The sequence below is a fragment of the Pezoporus occidentalis genome, unplaced genomic scaffold (genome assembly GCF_034315485.1).
Source record: "Pezoporus occidentalis ecotype Australia unplaced genomic scaffold, CSIRO_AGI_Poc_V1 ctg9, whole genome shotgun sequence".
NCBI classification, from domain to species: Eukaryota; Metazoa; Chordata; class Aves; order Psittaciformes; family Psittacidae; genus Pezoporus; species Pezoporus occidentalis.
In genome coordinates this window covers 483,472-503,440 of record NW_026916262.1, presented here as the reverse complement: position 1 = coordinate 503,440, position 19,969 = coordinate 483,472, and the positions used below count along the sequence as shown (strand labels likewise).

Below are 19,969 nucleotides of genomic sequence, written 5' to 3'. Positions count from 1 at the left end.
TAGACCCAGAAGAGACTCCTGGACTCTGTCAGATTTCCTCTGTCCTTGTGAAACAGGCTCTCTTTAAGTAGTTTCCAAGGGCCTGCAATTCATTTCTTGGCTAGTGGAACTCACTTTCACTGAACGCAGTGATCGAAGGTTTGCTTGAATTCCTGCTGCGTGGAAATCTACTGTACTTTCTAGCAGGTGTGAGAACACTGAGGCTCCTTCAGTTGCAGCTCATTTCCACTTACTAACTACTTTATCTCCGTGGATGAAGCAAAAGTGACTTTTGTGTTTCCTGGCAGTCTGCTGCTTCAAAGAACCTAATAGCGATTTGTTTATTTCAGAGGAAATGGAGACCAGTCAGTGATGACAGATTTATTGGTTAAATGGACATCACAAAAAAATTTCATGCAGTACAGGCTGGCTCTAACCACACTGCAAGAACTCATAGTAAGGGGTGATGTGCATTCCAGAAATCCATTCCTATTTAATCCACTCCACTCTAATATGTACATTTATACAGTACCCTTCACACAATTTCCGAGAGCTCTGTACAGAAATGTAATAACCACTGTACTGAAAAATATCTAGGTATATTGATGGCCCACATTTAGACTTGAAAACACTGCAAAAGGAGCCAGACTGTTGAATATCTCCTGGAAATCAGGCAGTCAGTGACAGGCAAGAAAAAGCTGGATGTCCAATCTCTCCCAGTTAAATCTCAGGACAGAAGGGAATTACTTGATTCTGTAGAGGCAATTCATAATATGGCAATATCCAATAGCTCCTAGAGGAGGAGAATTTTACATCGGTACAAGAAAACATGACCCAATATAAATTGTACAGTGTGACTGATCAAACCCAGTCCAACAAGGGTTTTCAGCAGTTGGTAGGTTTGCAAAGCATGAAGGTTTACTCAGACAACTGCATGGTCTCCATGTGAAAAATAAAGACATTCTAGAGCAAGGTGATGCTCTAGATACCAAATTTGTGATGCTATAGTCTTCAAATATTAACTGAATGTGATAACTGCATCTGTCAAAGAAGGTAAAATAGATTTATGGATTAACATATTGGAACCTGTGCTGAATATCCCAGGTACCCTGACAACTGCTTATTTTCTTTAAGGGTGAGGAACACTTATCAAGGCAAGCACTGAGATCCAACAAGTCAGCAGGACATTTCATTTGATCTGGATTCAATTTCAGAAAGATGTCTGGCTGAGGCCATGCATCAGCCAAACAAATACACCATTTGGAAAGAAGCTGGAATATTTGTTGAGGCAGAGAAGTCTATCTGTACATCGCCTTCATACATATGGTTTGATAAAGCACATCTGCCAATAATTGGCTCAAAAAATTATCAAAATTATAAAAATGCCTCTATTTAAGATGATAAAATAAAAGGTGGAGCCCCACACCTGCTCAAAAATACCTTGATTGGTAATTCACCCAGAATTTAGTAACTGGAATTGCCATTGCATTTTGACTCCTCCTACTCCCCAGTCTCGCTTGACATCCTGAATGGTTTCGCTCTGTTTATGCAAAAGGAACAGTTTTGCCCATTTTACAGACTGAAGATCTGAAATACAGAATAACTACAGCACTGTGTAAAGATTATTGAAATTACTCTGAAGGAAATGAAACTAGCAGCTCTACACAGGGACTCCTGCAGGGAGTATACTCAGGGTGATTTGCCCAAAATAACGTACTTGCTTCTCAGCAGGGGCAGTTTGACTGCCAAAATCATGATGTTGACCTGTATGTGCTAACTTCCAGTCCTGGAGACAGCTTGAGTGCTTCTGGGCAATGTTCTAGTAGATAAATTCTTACAAGTCTGTGGCAGAGTTGGAAACTCAACTTTTTTTTCCTCAGTTTCTTTCCACTGTCTTATTTCAAAGCCACCCATCTTCTCTACTTTTGGGGTACAGGGTAGCACTGTGGCTTATTTATTAAAATTTAGGCTTTGACTTTTATGCCTACTAATAGCCTCCCTCATTTTAGTAATTATAGCTGTATTTTAAAAACCCATAATCCAAGAACGAAGTCCAAAGATGCTTTTGAATCAAATACAGTATTTTATCCAGCCTGCAGCACAATAAAAGTTCAAATGGAATTTTTATTGTGATGTATTTCTCTGCGTGTGTACAGAACTTGTGTAAAATCAAGAACTAATTTTCACTAACCTTTTCCTAACTATAAGAAGGTGCACTGGGTGCCTTGTTTGATCTTGATTTAACCCAATTCTGCAATTATGTGTTTATGATCATCTGTATATTATCAACCTTAAAGTGATTTGCAAGCATCCTATACACTAACCTCACTCAAGAATTTTTCTAGGACTGGTAGCTTACTTTATAGAAGAAAGTGCGCAGACCTGGTTTCTTTAAAATATGTTGTATTTTATGGGATTGCCAGCCTAAAGCAAGCAAAAGTATATGAATGCACTGCTTTTTACGAGTCCACACATTGGTTAAACTCCTTCAAAAATGTATGACCAAGGCATTAGATGCAGAGAAGTAGGTCCCCAGTATGAAAGCAATGTGAGGAACACGTTATTTTTAAAACTCAGGACATACTAAAGGGGTTGCAGCCCTGCAATATTAACAATAGGTCTCTTAACTATAAGCAAATGCTTGCAGGATATAGATGAGGGACAGTTCTGGAACAAAATGTTTACAGTTAAGAGTTCTACAGCCAGGAAGAGATAGGCTAAAGCCTAAAAGCTGCCTCAATACAAAACGATCAGCTTTCAAGAAAGCTGTACACCCAACTGTTACCATTTAGGCACCTAAATGAAGAACAATGGGGGCTGCTGGGTTCTGAGCACTTTCAAGCATCTGGTCCAAATTCTTTCCTTCTATATGAATCAAAGCAAATGTTTAGGCTACCAACTTTCCATTGCCCTTTCAGTTTAATGCCAGCTTTTCTAGCTTTTAAATTCCTTAGTATAATAAGATGAATAAAACACTAACTTAGCAAAATGTCCTGTTAGGGACTATTTGCAACATTTTCTTTTTTATTAGTAGCAGACATAAAGTTTGTATAAAGTCATTGTAAAAATTTATCTTTCAAAACAGTATCTTTTGGAACAAGATTTTTTTTTTTTTTTGGTTTAATAGATTTTAAAAAATACAAATCTATCTTACTTGTTTATCAAAAACAGGTCACAGATTAACTCACAAGTTTGAAGATAGAACAGACAGAACATCATAAAACAAAACACAATAGCACAGTCAGAAAATTACCAAGTAAATTATATAAGAAAACATACAGGAGATCACATCATAATGTGGAAGCAGAACATGTGCTGTGCCACGCCATGCTAAAGGAAGTCTTAAGGCTACATAATTCCTGCTGCTCAGGACAATTACGTCCATCTTGCAGTCATGCAGAACTTGAAGCATGACTGCAGAGCTCTGCAAAAACCAGGGATACATCATTGTGCCTGGATCCTGATACATCCTGAGATGATTGAAGGCTGTGCTAAGCAGTCATAAAACTTCGTGTTTAAACATTAGAGGGCAACTACTGAGACAGACTGGCAAATATAATTACATGGTAGTGCCACACCTCTGCAGCTAAAACAGATCACATAGGAAATACACCACATTACCTGATACCCTGGAAGAGCAAAGGTCCATTCCCAGTCCTCTTCCCACTTTGGGAAAACACATTCTGCAGAAATGTGTGAATTCAAACATTTTAAGAAAGTCTCTGCTTAAGAATACAAAAATTCTGAAGGCTTATCACAGTGAATACTGAAACATTCAACACTTTCAAGCAGGTTCATGAATAAGTAGGCTCCAGTGGACGAAAGTAAAGAAAAAATATCCCATTTTAGATGTACATCACATACAGCGGCAAAAGAAACAGCGACTAGTGAGAATACAAAACCACAGATGGAAATCTCTGGGTTTTTCAGACTTGAATGAAAGAAAGCTACTTCAAGAAGCACATAAACAGAGTTGGCAGGAAACATCTTTGCTAATTTACATGAGCTAATTTAATGAAATATGGGAGACAGAAAGAAACAGAGTCCATTTTCAGCTTTTCCTACACCTAATGAGCATTCTTCTCATCAGTTTTTATTTTCCAAACTATGTTCAGGTTTAAAGTTTCTACTGCTTTATGATTCTCATGTAAATTATTTTCTATAAATGATACCATGATGTCTAAACAGCCATTATGCCAAAGTTACCTCTGACCTTCAGCTGTAGAAAGAATTTTCATTAAGAAAATAAAATGAAAAATTTGGAAAGAATGACTTGAAGGTAAGAACAAAGACTCACCCCCAAACTGATCCTGTGTGTAAGAATACACGAGAATTGCCTTCTAAAGCTGGATGGTGAAGAGAAGGGATAAATTACTTAGAATTGTAGTAGAGCTTGAGACAAGGTTCGGAAGAAAAAAGTTTGGAGTATTTTAAGATGAGTATCAGGCCAAAATTCCTGCAAGTGAGATTTATTACACCATGGAGTCTGTTTCCTGAGACTGCTAATGAAGGCAAGCTATTTTTTAAAGTCCAAATGAGCATTTAATAAATGAGTACCACACTCACAAACCATATACATAACCCATTTTGTCATACTGAATTGAAAGAAATCAACCCACACTCAAGCCTTTTAGTCACCACTTCTTCACTCCATCTGTCACTCGTCTAATAAAAGAATATTAATATGGATTGCTGTTTAGTGGGCTGGTACTGTTTCCCTGTAAATAGGATCCCTCTAGGTAAATTACGTGTGACTTTTTATCAAGATTTCCTTTCTTTTTTCTTTTTTCAACCTGTAAAGTGTTTTATGTCCTTCCAATCATTCCTAGATCTGCACAGCTAGACAGCAATGTAATTAATTATCATATACTTAACTCTCTCAGGGGCATTGTTCAACCACCATCCACTGCACCATCTGACCATATCTGCATGCATTACACTGGAAATAATGGCATCCCTAATGGACACTGAAGTCTGTATTTCATCTCCTTTTTGGAGCCAGAGAAAAGCTAAGCCTGGCAGAGAGCAGAGAGAAGAGAGCGGAAGAGAAGAGAGAAGAGGTTTTCTTGCCATTTCATGAGGGTTGGAGGTGAGGTGAGGAAGGTAGTGATGAAAGTCGGTATGATTATGACAAAAAAAGCTTTCAGGTATGACAGTTTTTCAGCATTTCCTTAAGGGGGGCAGCCTCTTGAACCTTTTTAATATCCTTATTAGTCTCCACTTCAAGAAGTGTGTGCGAGGACATGCTTCACTCCCATTGAAGTCAATGGTTCTTAAGCATGTGCTCAAAATTTTTCACAAATCAGGACTTTAATCTGTTCCTTATGTACATGTAGGATTACAGAGAAGTCTTCTGTTTTTGAAGTTGCTGGAAACATCAGCTTGCTCATGGGAGGTGGGGGAAGGGAACAGGACTCCATCACTTTCAAAAGTCTGCAACTTTCTTGCTTAATTTTTCTCTAATTTTGACCAGAAAAGTATCTGCTTGCCAATTTTTCTTAAATCTTCTCAAATACTACCCATTAGATTCCAATGTGCGCTGCAGAAATGTGAGTTACTGACACAACACGCTTCTAGATTTTCATTAGTTATAAAGTCAAAAATACTAAGGTTAGCATCTCATTCCTCACCCCTTCCTCTATAAAGCTGATAGAACTCTTACCAAAACCCAAAGAGATTTATTCCCAGCAAGGGAAAAGACGAGTTCAGACAAAAGCTGTAAAACTGTCTCCGTCCTACACTGCAAATGCACCTCAGTTCTGGCATCTAGTGCTTTTGGCTATTTCAGTCCTGGAACAGAAGGAACCTTCACTGAGCCTGAAGGTTGTGCCAAACTGTATGGTGATTTTTGTGATATGGAAAAAAACCCACTGGAGACTAGCCAGAGAGCAGCCAATCTTGTGTTCTGATCTTCATGTGAATTATGTCTCCAGAGTTTCCAGATTTAATATCTTATGTAATTTTACTATGCACTCTATTTGCTGATATTACACTCAAACCCTGTAGATATTGAATGTAACTGCAAAATTCCCAAGCCCAAGCATTCAAAAGTTACCAGCAAGGCTCCTGTACCTTTTCTTTTCTCTCCCTGCCTGCAGCTCCATCATCCTCCCCAGACTGTTTTCAAAAGCACATTTAGGAATAAAATAGCACACTATAACCAAAGTGCTGGTTGAGCCAAATCAAGTGGACAGTCCAGGTTCCTATCTGCTATTATTTTAGATTTGATACACACATGCATGCACACAACACATGTATGTTCATGTCTATTATATCAATGATATGGAATCAAAAAAAAATATTTTACTGTTTTCAAAATTCTTCTTACAGAAGACTAAAGTGAAAGGACAAATTGCCAATGGTATTTAAAAGAGTTTACAGGTTCCTCCAAAATGAGACTTAACTTTCTGTGAAGCACATTCCTTCTGGCACAAGTAATTATTACCTAAAATCTTGGAATTAAAAGAATGCATTTTAAGAAAGTCCTATTTTCTTTTTCACCCATTTGGCTTAGTTTCAAATGCTGCCTTTTTACACAAGGCTCTGCTCAACAGTGGGTACGTCACTGGTCTTAAATATTAACCATCAGCATTGCCATTCCTTGGTCATGCTTCATTTCCAGTATATCTGTGGTGCATACACTTATGAAGTTAAACCCTCAAGAAGATAAGAAAGAGCACACAAAACATCTTTTCTTTCTTCTCCTTTTTTCCCGTTTATTCTCAGCCTCTCACTCTTCTCTTACACACCATAAATGCATAGGAGAGAAACAACAGACCTACGGTTACCAAAAGTAAGTTCACAGTAAAACAACTGATCATTTGGGGCCAATGGGACAATAACAGAATATTGCTTCTAGATGTTTCATGCATGTACATGAGCCGTACGGAAGACAGAGAAGAGTGTGAATGGAAAAAGGAAGAGCACACTTAAGACAGCACTAAGAAAACATTGAAGTAGATTAGAAAAAGGATCCAAAACACTGGCGGAAGCATTGGGCAACACCTTGAAGGGAAATAAGTTTAACTCTGAGAGGATAAGCTGGAACCCGAAAGATTGTAGGAAGGGAATTTCAAAAGCATATGACTGAAAGGTAGGATTATTTCATCAGCTTTGTTTTTGGCAGGGTTAAAACAGGAGCTAAGAGAGGGCCAGAGCAGGAAAACAGGATTCAATTTCTGCTAAGTGGTATATAAGTCATTTCCAAAGCAGTCTGAAAACATGTTGGAGAGAGACTGATAGAGCAACTTGTAAACTCGCAAAATAAGATCTAAACCATCATTATAATTCTGTTCAGAAAGAGCAGCAGTCCATGGTCTTGTACTGGTGAAAAGGACAACGTTGTTTTGTCTTTGTCAAAAGGTGCTTTGTGCTTACCCTGTATCTCTTTCTGTGAACAGTTTTGTTTTTTTTTCCAATATCTGTGCATTCTTGATGTGGAAGTAAAGGAAATGCTGTCTGCTTTTATAAAGAAGCCAACATTAACTGCATAAACCTACCTCTTAGGCTTTACAGAGATTACCCTGTATGAGACATTAAATGACATGGTAAGAAAGCTGCAAAGGCTGATTAGCGAGACCTTCTTTTTGTGCTCATTGTGCAACATTACACACATACCCTGGTCTTGTTTCAATTTCCAAACTTGCAGAAATACTCTTCCAGAAGTATTTAGGGTATATGTATTCCCCCACCAATAGCTTCCAAAGGCCCCATGTAGGTTCATCTGAACACCTCAGGTAAAAGCTGTACTTCTTGCGTTTCTAGCTTGGTGTGGATTTCAGCTATGTGTTTTGTAGTAAAACTCTGCTGATATGTTAACAAGGTCTTTTTAATTAATAGGCCATCCATAACGTATAACCAGACTCCACTGTATGGGTAGCATCAAGCTTTCTACTTATCTACATAATCAAGCCAACCATATGTTTCAAGGTTAACATGGATTCAGCTTTTAGTTCGTGTGCGTGTGAGTTAAGACTATCAATTAGCTGTGGAAACATGCTTGAAAAACACAAAGCAAGTCAGAGCCTTCATAAATAATATAATCATGGTATCTATCCATATGTTGTGGAATTACGAACATTTCTTAGTCGCATACCATCAAGCTGAAGGAATCAATAGCAACTGACATGCCTGTGCTTAACTTTTTCAATATTATGCTCTTAAATCCAAGAGAATTATGCGCAGTAACCTAAGCTTCGAAGGGATTAGAGCATCAGTACACAGACTGGCAAAGCACTGAGTGGGGGAGGAGGGAAGAAAACTGCTTTCAGAAGATCTTTGAATGGTTGGGTCCTTCTCTAAGTTACATTTCACCAAACATACTTCAAAACCGCTGGACGCATTTACCGTACATGAAACCCACAATCTCCATCAAAAATAAATAGTGTTTGTCTGGGTGTCATGTCTGGCAAAGACCTCCTGGTACATTTACAAATGTAAAAATATTAAATCTGATATTTCTCATGCCAGCAGACTGCAAACTTGATTGGTGTCTTCTCTGCTTGCCTAAATTTCAGTCTGAAACCATTGAAATAAAGATAGCTTTATAGGGTTCGAATATTGTTAGACCCTCATATTAAAGGAATAAAGATGCTTGCTCGTAAAGTTGTAGCAATGTATTAACATGTAAAATGTAAAGGGCTCAGAATGAGTGGAGAAAAAACTTAAAATGCAAAGCTAAATCAAATCTACAGGAGAGTCTGGCAGTATATTTCTTCATAATGAAAACCAATCCAAAATATTTTTGCCCTTGCCTCCAGCTTTCTCCAGTGTATATTCGCATAATTAAAAGAAAAGAAGTTGTTCTATTTGCTACTTTTAATGATATCATTTCATAAAACCAAATAATACAGACATAATAGTCATTCTTTTCATTAGCCCAATAATATAATGTCTTAGAAGATCATGTGAAGTGGTGATAATACAAGAAAAGATAACGCTGCAGATTTCAGACACCTTATGGACAACTGCTAATGAAGCCTTCTATTTATATCTGAAACTGCTTCACTGATCTGTAACTGTTCCATCTTGCATTGCTTAACCAACCAACATTACCTAACAGTACTGTTCTATTTATCGGATCACTGTGGTTCTTAAGTTATTGTTGGTTAACATCTAAATGGAAATACGATTAAAGTAAAGGATCCTGAGGTTTTGGGTTGTTTTTATTTGGTTGTTTGTTTTTATTTTTCAATGAAGAAAGTGCTCATTCTGCAATGATAAATGGAAATTAAAAGGCTATACACGCATACACTCCTTCAGAAATGGACTTCTATTAAAAAAAAAAAAAAGAGACGGAGGGAGGGAGAAGGAGCCGGGAGTGAGACCATTAGTGTGTATTGTTCTAATGTCCTCAGGAACGCAGAGACTTAACACACAGCTGCAGCTTGAGGTCATTGTGGTACTCCCAAATCAAGAATATAGAAAGAAAAAAAAAAAAAGGAAAAAAAAGAAAAGAAAAGAAAGAGCAAGAGCTAAATACTACTGTGTCACTTCTGAGTCAATCAAATCAGTAATTCCAAAGTGCAAAGGACTTGCAATATTTTTAAGTTCTCCCTAAGTCCTGTGTAAGGCAAGTCGGATTTGTGGACTTTCACTAGGTTTAAAGTCTATTTCAGAGAGTATCAATTCAAAAGCACTGAACACACCTTAGCCCCCGTTAGACTGATGTCTTCTGGCAGAAAATTCTGTTCAGCATTCTAAGCACAAAGCTCTATACGGCATCTTCGGGTAGCCAATGCCGCCATACCTGCCCAGGCTTCGTACACACTGTTCTTACCAGCTCATTGTACCAAAGCCTCACAAAATGTGCTGATGTATAGTTTAGTAACTCGTATGACTTCAGTTCTTTCACTAAACCAACTGATAATTTTCATCAATTCAGGAGACATCTAGTCACAAGAATGTTCTTACCATTCTTTTTACAGTAATAAGCACATTTTAACGAGTAGGTTTTTCTTGTCCACATATCCTATGAGGATGGGGCCTACAGTGTTCTGGTATTCTGCACCAGCTGGAAGAAAATAAAAAGCTTGAAAAACTAGGAAGATCCGTGTGCCTGAGGAGACTTACTCAGCCTGTAAAAATACCTCCTTCTAAAGAAGCCCCCATACACTCTCAGGGTACACTGTATACTTCTAGACTATGCCATTTTCAGTTTGGCAGGTAGAAGACACCAGTGTTCATTCAACTCTCTTCAGAGCTATATTGTCAGTCCACATATGTCCAACAGATTTTTTAGTATCTATTTTTAGAAGGACCAAAGTGGGAAACAGTTTTTTCCACTTGGTAAATTAAAGTGACTAATGCCATCAGTTTACCAAAATGTGTAAACATACACTTAACTTCAGGTGTGTTTATATCAAAGTAGTATGACTACTTCTGCTGTGAAGACCTGGCACCACTCAGTAGTTAGTTTCAGCACACTGAACTAACATGCAAAATTAAATGTATACTGGCATCACCATAGGACCACAATCTAAGAATTAAACTCACAATGGTGACAGAGGCGACTGAAGTGCATCTAAAGCAGCTGATGTAAGGCAGCATTCAATCAAGCTCACTTGCTAAAAGATAGCTGTTAGAGATCTGAGAGAATGCAGAAGAAAGAAGGATTTTTAAAAGCCTGAAGTAATCTGTTTCAGTTTTAGTTTTTCATATCCTATTTGCTATAAAATAATGTTCAATCAACCAATTTTTCCTCTAGTCCAAGAAGGAGCTTCATAAAAAAAAAAAAAAAAAGAGAGAGAGAAAAAAGATTACTTGGCTTCAAGTTAGGGTTTCATAATCCACTGGATTTTATTGGTTTAGTAAAACTATGCTCTTCCATCATAAAGGAAAGATTTGACTCATTCCTTTGAGACTTGTTTCTTCTGCTGCTTGGTCAATTATTTTGTTTCATTTGTTGAAAAGAAAGATAAAAGGAAACATAGGTTCAAATACAAAAGAACTTTTCTTTCAAATGGCTGTTAAGCTTTCATGTATGTTTTCTTCTGTTCATGTATTTTAAGGGCCCCTTTTCCCAATACCACAGCGTTTATTCAGCACAAGTAATTTTTAATACAAAGTTCAGACTGCTTTTCTCTTTGCATTCAGCAAGAAGCACCAGTGGTTTCAGACTGTGTAATATTTAACGATGATATTCATCATTAAGCAACAAAATATTCAGTAGCCAATTTCAAAATGCAATTTCTGTTTTTTTCTTTTGATGCATAATCACATGCCTATTTAGTAATATGCACAACTTTCATTCAAGTAACCTACCCCAAAAACTATTTGGAAAATTCACAATTCCATATGGAAAATAAACTCATGTTCTGAATAGGACATGAGTTATGTTACTGTCTGTATGAGATATGTTGCAGTCTCCTGTAGATCCAAGATCTCAAAATGAAGCACAGCCTCCCTAATCTACAATGAATGTTACATCTTTAGTATCATTGATGTTAACAAGTAAAATTTTGACAGCCTAAATTGTCTATCTATAATGTTTAGTAGAAGACTTCAGAAGCAACTTTTCATGTATGACATTGAGCTGTCTACTAGTACATCCCATTATATTAATAATTTTTTTGTCCATTTTGCATCACTGAGTGAATGATGGGGATACAATGATGCAACTCTGCACTAGTGATATTACAACTATATATATGTATAAAATTAGCAGAGATTGAATAACATCAGTGTGATTTAAATTTTTGTCTATTAAAAAATGTTAAATACAGTTTCAGTAAACTTATCAAAGGACACAGATTCTGTAATATATATTAATAAACTAAAAGGAGACCAATCACTAGAAAACTAAGACCAATGGCTTTTTAAACAAGCATTTCTTTGCTTTGTTTGCTGCTGGAAGCATATCACAAAAAAGCATAAGCCCAACACAGCGCACTGAGCTACCTCCTTCTCCCAGGCTAAGCTACATTCATAGTAAGAGCACACATCTTAAAATCCAGTACTATCAAAAATCAGTGGGAGTTTTGTCATCAGTATCTTCCAGGTGAAACTTCCCACAGCATGAATGCTTAAAAGTAATTTATTTTAATGCTTTTTTTTTTTTAGTGATTCCAATACCTAAAATGCATCCAAGATTAGAGTGTGTGCATCCAAAACAGTTACACCAGGCTATTTTTTTGTTCAAACTTTCATCAAATACAATAGAAAAGCAGACATCTGGTCAGAAAAGACCTCAGACACCCACCCCAGAAGTCAAATGACTTCTTGCTGTGCACACCTATGCAGCCACACAAGCTCATGCTGGTGAAGGTGACGCGGTTGCACTGCCGAGTAGTCAGAAGAAGGCTTTGCCTGCAGTGTGGCTATGTACCATCTCGCTCCTACCCTGCCACCAGAAGTACTTGAGAAATGGTGATGCAGATCTGTAAGTCTTTAAAGCCTACTAAAAAAAGCTCACATGCACACACACGCACGCACAGCTTTTCATTAAATAAAAGCTTTCAGTACTTTACAAATGGAAAGAAGGCACTGGTATTGCCATTGTATAGGTTGGGGAAACAGACATAAAAGGACAGGGCACAGGCTCGAGACAGATTGTGAGGCGAGATTCGGTGCCCAGCTGTGCACTGATGTAATGAAGTAGCCCCAAGCACTGTTTATCAAACTTCTCTAACACCACACCACTTTAGTTAGAAATCTTATTAGCGACATATGCAAGTATTTATATTTAAAAAATATGACTTTCCTTTCGTGTCCTTTCAAGTTGCATTCTTAACTGTATTGGAACAAGAACACGGGATAAAATAGCAAAAATAAGGATTGAACCCAACCCCATCATAACTACATTTTACTGATGGATTTAAACTTTGCTCCTTCTAGCAGATGAAACCAGATTTATTCCACTTCCTTTCCGGAGACTAGCAAAACTGCTTGGTAGAGTACGGTTTGCTGCTGAAAGAACTGTGCTACAGCGACCATTCATACTGCTGTGTAACATTGTATTTGCTGAAAGCAATAATCCAGCGAGCAATATCAGGTTGTTAGCAGACAGCAGCAAACATAATGTTGGCACCTTCTCTTGAACTTTAAGACACAGAGCTCTATTCTCCTCTTGAGGACTTCAGAGATGCAGCATATTGTGTCATCGCATAACTAAAGAATGAGTATTTTGAAACAGCAAACTATATGCAGATTAACAGGCTGAATTAAAAAACACTTATAATAAGCATGTCCAAAAAGGGCAACAAGTATGACAAAAAAAAAAAAGAATCTGAAATCTAATTACTTACTGTGCAAAATAATAGAGAAGTTATGCTAGGTATGTTAGGACAAATTTTATCCTAGGATGTTAAAATCAGTGAAATTAAAATTCAAGTTATATGTATAATGCTGAATTGGCAATGCTCAAGCAATCAGGCAATCCTAATATTTTATCAACATCTGCAAGAATTATAAAGCATTTTCCTTCCCTACCATGCAACAGCATTTTAAAAATCCTGAAAGGTGACCACAGCGATGATATTTTTGAAATGTTTTAGTGACATTTCCTCCAGATACTGCAAGAATATTTGGCTCTATAATCTCCATGTGTCCATATCTCTTTCTGCATTTGGTTTTAGTACCACACTTCCTACTCATCCAGACCCATCAGTGACTTTTCTTTGAAGACTGGGATCCTTGATAGGGCTTAATATCAAATAATAAAAGAATAACATGCAATTACATTTCTGTGCCAAAGAGTTAAAACAGAGTAACAGAATTGAGGTCCAACAGCTTAGAAAACCTTGAGCACTTCGGCACTTCAACTAGAATCAAGAGACCCTCCCTCAAAAACATTTGTGCTCCCGCGAATGTCTGGATTGCGACCCCCATGTTCCTAAGAGAGAGGACTAGGAGGGAAGAAGTGTAAATCCTACTGAATGATATATATAAACAGAGAGAAATACATAATTAGAGGCCATACTTATTTCTGTCCACACAAAATTACTCTTTGGCTATGGGCAAAGAATTCTGAGAATGTATCTGTAAAACACTGTTTAAAAATTTTACAGTCCTAGAAAAGTTCCTGATTTGTATTTCCTGACAGCAAAGGTGAACACAGTGCAAATTTTCATCTATTAAACAATCCAGCAAATCACCCATGAGGTAGCTCAACATTTGCTACATAATCAGCCTTAAAAGTTTCCTCCTAAAACTATGATTATTATTCATTGTATTTTGAACTTGTTTCACTTATGAAATCTACTGAGGTGTTTTTTGTTGTTGTTTTCTTTTAGTGGTAAGTGATGCTTTGATTCTGGTTACCAAACAAATTAACTCTTCCCAGAAAAACTGTGCTTTATTATGTATTTTCTCTTGCTTCCGTTTACAACCACGCTGAAAAGCACAGACATATTGATGAATCAGCTACACAGTTCTTTCTGACTACAAGTGTGCAGCTCATTTTTCTTACTGATGTGTTTCAGAAACCAATCAGAAGTCCTCAAAACCCATGATTTCTCAGTATTTATAATCATTTATCAAAATGACCTGGTTTTAGAGACCATTTCAAACAAGCATGTATGATTTATGTTATTTAGATGTGTTTAAAATAAATTCCCTGGAGATGTAACTTTTTACTGCTTGCATTTTGAGAATATACAGGTTATAAAAGATGTTAAAACACTGGGGGAAAAAAAAGAGTGTTGTTTTCTTTTTGTGAGATTTGTCAATGAACAAGACCCAGCAAAACAGCCATTGAAACACTGGATGCCTGAAATGTTTTTGTAGGTTTAACAGCAGTGTTTCTGTATGATACCATTGTAAATGGTATCATACAGTCAAAATTATGAATAGATGCTACTACCTGCTAGCCTTGCCTTAGAAATCTGTGTCACATAAAAACATTTCCCCATGTCAAACTAAAATAAAAAAAAAATAAAAAAAAAAAAAGGCTTCTTAGGCCTGGAGGCATGTGTTTAATTCTGTTAGGCTTTAACTGGAATCAAATTTAATTATAACATATATTTAGCTATCGTAATTAAATGGTTTAATAGCTGAAGTGCTTAGAAGAACTCATTCAATGGGACTCAGCCTCCCCTGGTCTCTTCAGCACAGCAGAAATATTCTTTTCACCATAGCATTTTAGGCTTCCTTAAGACTACCAGATTCACTTCCTCTTCGTACTTCTCAGTAAACCAAGATTATACTTTCTATACAAGCATTCATCTGCTTTTGTCCTGAGAGTTTAGAGGAATTTTGTACCTGAGTAAGCCAACTTAGGTAATTGCAGTATTAATTGTGCATTTGATGAATTCTGCATCATCTGAGAATCAAAACCTACTCTACAAGAAAACAGAAATAAAATGGCCTCAAAAAAACACAGGCGAGTAATGAAAAGAGGAGGCATTAGAAAAATCCAAAATATTCCATATAGTACAACTTGTACCACAAAGCAACAAAGCACTCCAATAACTTTTTTTTATACACTCAGCATGGTTTTCATCCACACCTCATTAGCACACAGATAATTCTGACCATTAGTGCACTTTAAAATAAGTAATTTTATTTGTAACCTCTCCTCAAATTTAGTATCGTCTTTTTACTCCTACATCCTTGACATACGCCGAGCTGAGTTACAAAGGCAAGGATGCAGATGCCATTATTCACCACAAAATGTTAACATCTACAGATTTGTGCGCATCACTTCTAAACTCACAGCCTAGTTTGCTGACCCACTTCTGGGCCTACGCAGGTTGAAAGGAATGTTCTGAAGATAATGGGAGAGCAACTACAGAACCTGGAGTCACTGACAGCTGTATCATGCAGGGGTCGATGACAAAGTAAGCAGCATTTCCCAGTTCTTTACAACAAGAACAGCTGACAATTTCACCCTGTTCTGTAGCAGCCTATTCAGTATCTTCAAAGGGAACTTCCCAAACTCCTTAAAACCTGGGTTAGGGCAAAAGAAAGCTGTCAGTCAGGCAGTTTAGAAAATTACCAGGAAGGCACATTTCACATTGCTTTCTCAATCCCGAAACAGAAGTATAACTGAGCATAGCGCAAAATATTTCTATCGTCCCATTCCCCTGCAGTATGTTAATTCCAAGGAAAAAAAGAGCAAGCACGGGGACAAGCACATGGTCCATCATCCAAACTTCTGCTCTCTCTGAATTTTTCTTGATAATTTACAAAAATTACACTCCTGCCATCAGAACAAGTAAGTAAAACAGGGTAACTCTGCTGGTGAGTTTTCAGAGTATCTATAAGGCTAAGCAACAGTTACTAATTTGGGAGACAAATGATACAAGGTATGTTCATGCTTTACTCTCTTTAAACTATCTATAAACTCAACTTTAATAATCAACGCTCCTGATCTTAAACATTGAGAAAGAAAAGCAGAGTGGTATGGGAAAGGGACAGCATAAGGTTAATTCAGCTCCAAAATGCGGAACAGATTCAGTGCTCGGGAAAACACTGAACAATCTGTGGCTTTAAGTGATATGCTTAAGATGAGGAAATGTATCTGTAAATAAGCAAGAGCATTAATAATTCTCTCAGAATCCTGGCACTGAAACTTAAACAGTCTCTCTTCACTTCTTAGTTATTTACTATTAGGATTTTATACAAATGCCTATTGAAGTAGTTCCAAGTGTGATGAATAAGTCTCCAAAAAGTAGGGAAGGCTTGGGTAAAATTCTTTTAAGTACAGTTACTTGTTCAAAAAACACAGATTAAAGAGAAATAAAGGGGATGATTTTTTAATCAAATAAGAGGCAATTATGGATGGTAAATATAGAAATGCAACGATTTAAAAGTAGTTCTTGCTGCCATACATCAGAAGAGCATTAAATATCAAACACCAGAGGTCAGGATTAATAAAGGGGTGGGGTCAGTCCAAATGTTCAGTCCAAAACTTGAGCTTTTCCTGAATAAAACCCAAAGACACAGCAGCTACCCAGTTGTTGATAAAAGACTCTTATTTTCAGTTTGAGAGATTCATAATTGTATGAACAGCCATAATGCTTTTTTTCTCAGGCGAAGGGGGGAGGAAATAGTTACCTGCCTTGATCTTCAAAAAGTCTTAGAAAGTGAGGTTTGGAGTACTATGCAAGATAAGCGTAACCATGGCTAAAGGCTTCAGCCCTGGTCCACTAAATCCAGTGGAAGGCTCCAGTCACTCCAGGGGAAGTTGGAACATTCCTCACTAGTGTTTCTTTAGTTTGCATTGCAAGTGAAATAACCAGAAAACAACACAGATACTTCCCTGACAGTGAAAGGGACCGATATCCTTTTTTCCTTCAGCTTTAAATAGACTGACAAACACAATAAATCCCAACACTGACAGTCATCCAGTTTTTTTCCCAGTAGTAACTGGGAAATTTTAGTATTGCTCATACATCTCACGAAATCAGAGACTCCCTTCTATCTCATAAAATGTAGTGAAGATGCAACAATAGATTTTGCCATCAGTGTTTTAACTTAATGCGGCTTTTAATCCTAGGACAGTTTTCAGCCTGTACACAAGTTGAATGAGATGAAATTCAGTTAAACCCATTCTGAATTACTCAGTGTTTGTTAATGTAACAGACAATTAAGAAAATTATGGTATCTTTGAAAGTCATTTTTCAAAATAGCTTCTGTTGCTTACCACTTTACCAAGCTCAACATTTACAGTGAAAGACATCACGGTTTCAGATGTGAACTTCATACATATCTGGAAAAGCCTTTCACTTTCTCTTCCTCGATAATAAACAATTCTCTACGCCTGCTCTTGAGTTTTCAAGCTGTTGAGCCCTCTCTTTTTCAAGTGCCTCCTGCCTGTCTCAGTATATTTTTGGTGACTCCTCAGTTCATGCATACCCTGACAGAAGTGCCATCAGTCGCGCTGCCTTCACCGAGTGCCTTTTGTCAGAGTGGGACTTTGACAGGCTTTGCTGTTTTAAAAACGAAGATTATGTCAAGTCTTTCTGCACGCTCAGTGATGCCAAATCATCGCCCTGGAATGACTGTGGGTCTATGGTTTTTGTGCTCGCTTTTTAAGTAAGAATTGCAGTGATTTTAGGAGTCAGTTCCTTCCCTCCGCCCCCGCCACCAGCAAGCTGAAGTGAAGCAGCTTACTCAGCCTCCCATTCACCAGTTTGCTTTCCAGCCCTGTAATGTTGCCCCTTCCACGCGTTCTGGGATTCTCTGCAGCGCACGCAGACCTTGAGGGGCAGCGAGGCTCCGGCACCTCTCCAAGCCCACATCCAAGGCCGAGATCTGGTGCTGGGCATAGCCTGGAAGCAGCACTCGGCTCCGCGGCGAGGGGCGGGCTGGAAAGAGCGCGCTATAGCCCGAATTTTGAAGCAGCGGTGGCGTGTCGAGCAGGAGAGAGGGGATCGCGGGACCAGATGCTAAAATCCTCACCAGAACTCCAAACGTTTTTTTCCTCAGCTGTAGTAAACTCTCCCCGCACACACACCACCACCTTGATTTCATGCTCTATCACGTGCTGGATTTTTCCTTCTTATCCCCCTTTCCCTCCCCCGTAGCCCTACTAAAGCTGGCTTTAGTGATGGAGATCCCGGGAGCGCGTTTGAGCCACCCGGCAGCCGGGTGTCAGCGGGCGGCGAGAGCGCCGCAGCTGCCGCGGGCGGGCCAGGGCCAGCCGAGCCGGGCCGCGGTCGGGGACCCGGATCCCGGCAGCGCAGCTCCCCCGCGGCACCCTACTCCCTCCCCGCAGGCTAAAGCGTGATCCGTTACCTGAACTGTCGCTTTTCCTTTTGCCGGACCTCTTCTCTGTTTCCACCGGGGACAGAGCCTGCCTGCCATAGTCCCCCGGCGCACACGCGGCCCCCGTGGGGGTGTTAGTGCCCAGGCTGGAAGAGTTTGAACACAGGACGGGGGGGCTGCTGCCCAGCTCCGGGGGTCCTCCTGAGTCGGGCTGAAGGCAGAGGCTGTGCCTGGCCGCGGCAGGAGGAGACGACATCTGAGGAATGTGCCAGTTCGTCTGCAAAGCCTGGTGCTGCTGTTGCTGGTGGTGGTGATGGTGGTGGTGGTGATGGTGGTGGTGCCCCCTATGATGCTGGCTGGCAAACATGCCCTCCTCATTGGGGTATCCCGCTATTATGCAAGAGGAAGAAGAAGAAGACAGATCAGGGTAGGACATGTGGTCAGATCTTCCATGCAGGGCAAGAGAAGACTGGGAGAAAGGATGCAAGCTCTGCGCAGTGGCATGGGGGCTGCGCAGGCAGCCAAAGAGTGTGTGATCCATGGCATGCAAGTCTCAGGTTCCACGCAGGAGAGTTTAGGAAAGATCCAACTTCACCACCCTTTGTCAACTTTCACTGTAAACAGATCAGGGTTGGGATTTTTTTTTTTTCCAAAACGGCAACGACAGACTTTGCAGCAGGCAGCTGAGCTCAGATAATCCAGGTCTTTAGCCCTAGTGGCCAGTCTCCGCTGCATAAACACTCGGACCTAGATGAGCCTTTCTCAGAGCTGCTCAGATGTCAAGAAGTGGGAGAGGTTGAAGCCAATAGAAGGTGGTCCCAGAGAACTGCTTGACGGGGGAAACAGCTCCGAGAGGTTATAAATACAGTAGTGTGTAATGTGAGCTGGGGGCTGGCTCAGCAACACAGCACTGACCACATGCAAACTCCCTCCAAAACGCCAGCGCCGTCCCAGCTCCGAGCCGCTCCGTCAGCGGGCGGCAGCGCTGCTCACCCGCACCCCGGGCGCAGCGGCACAGGGGGGGGAAAGGGGAATGTGAAGCGGGGGGGCCGCCTCCGTGGGGGCGCAACCCGTCTCTCCCTGCCCGCGGGCGGGCCGCGGGGAGCACGCCTCCCGCCGCGTAACCCGGCGGGGCTGCCCCAGGCCGCCGCCCACCTTCTCTTCCCTCCCCCCGCGCAGACCTGCGAAGGGGGGAAGAGATGGAGGGCGGGTGGCGGCAGTGCCCCCCCCCGCAAGTCGCGCGGCGCCCGAGGGGCCATCACCGCCCCGTCGGGGCTGGCGGGGACGCCCCGGCGTGCCACCACCCCCGAGGGAAGCGGGAGCGGGGGAGCGCAACAAAGAC

General features: G+C 39.8%; 1 protein-coding gene across 1 annotated transcript in view; it reads right to left on the bottom strand.

The window, feature by feature from the left end:
* The window catches only part of MEOX2 (mesenchyme homeobox 2), a 56,165-nt gene extending 36,527 nt beyond the window's left edge, over positions 1–19,638 (bottom strand). Inside the window, exon 1 of the mRNA XM_062604963.1 lies at positions 18,658–19,638. Coding sequence (XP_062460947.1) covers positions 18,658–19,168 — 511 coding nt within the window. The 5' untranslated portion in view covers positions 19,169–19,638. The remainder of the gene's footprint in view (positions 1–18,657) is intronic.
* Positions 19,639–19,969: the final 331 nt, after the last annotated feature.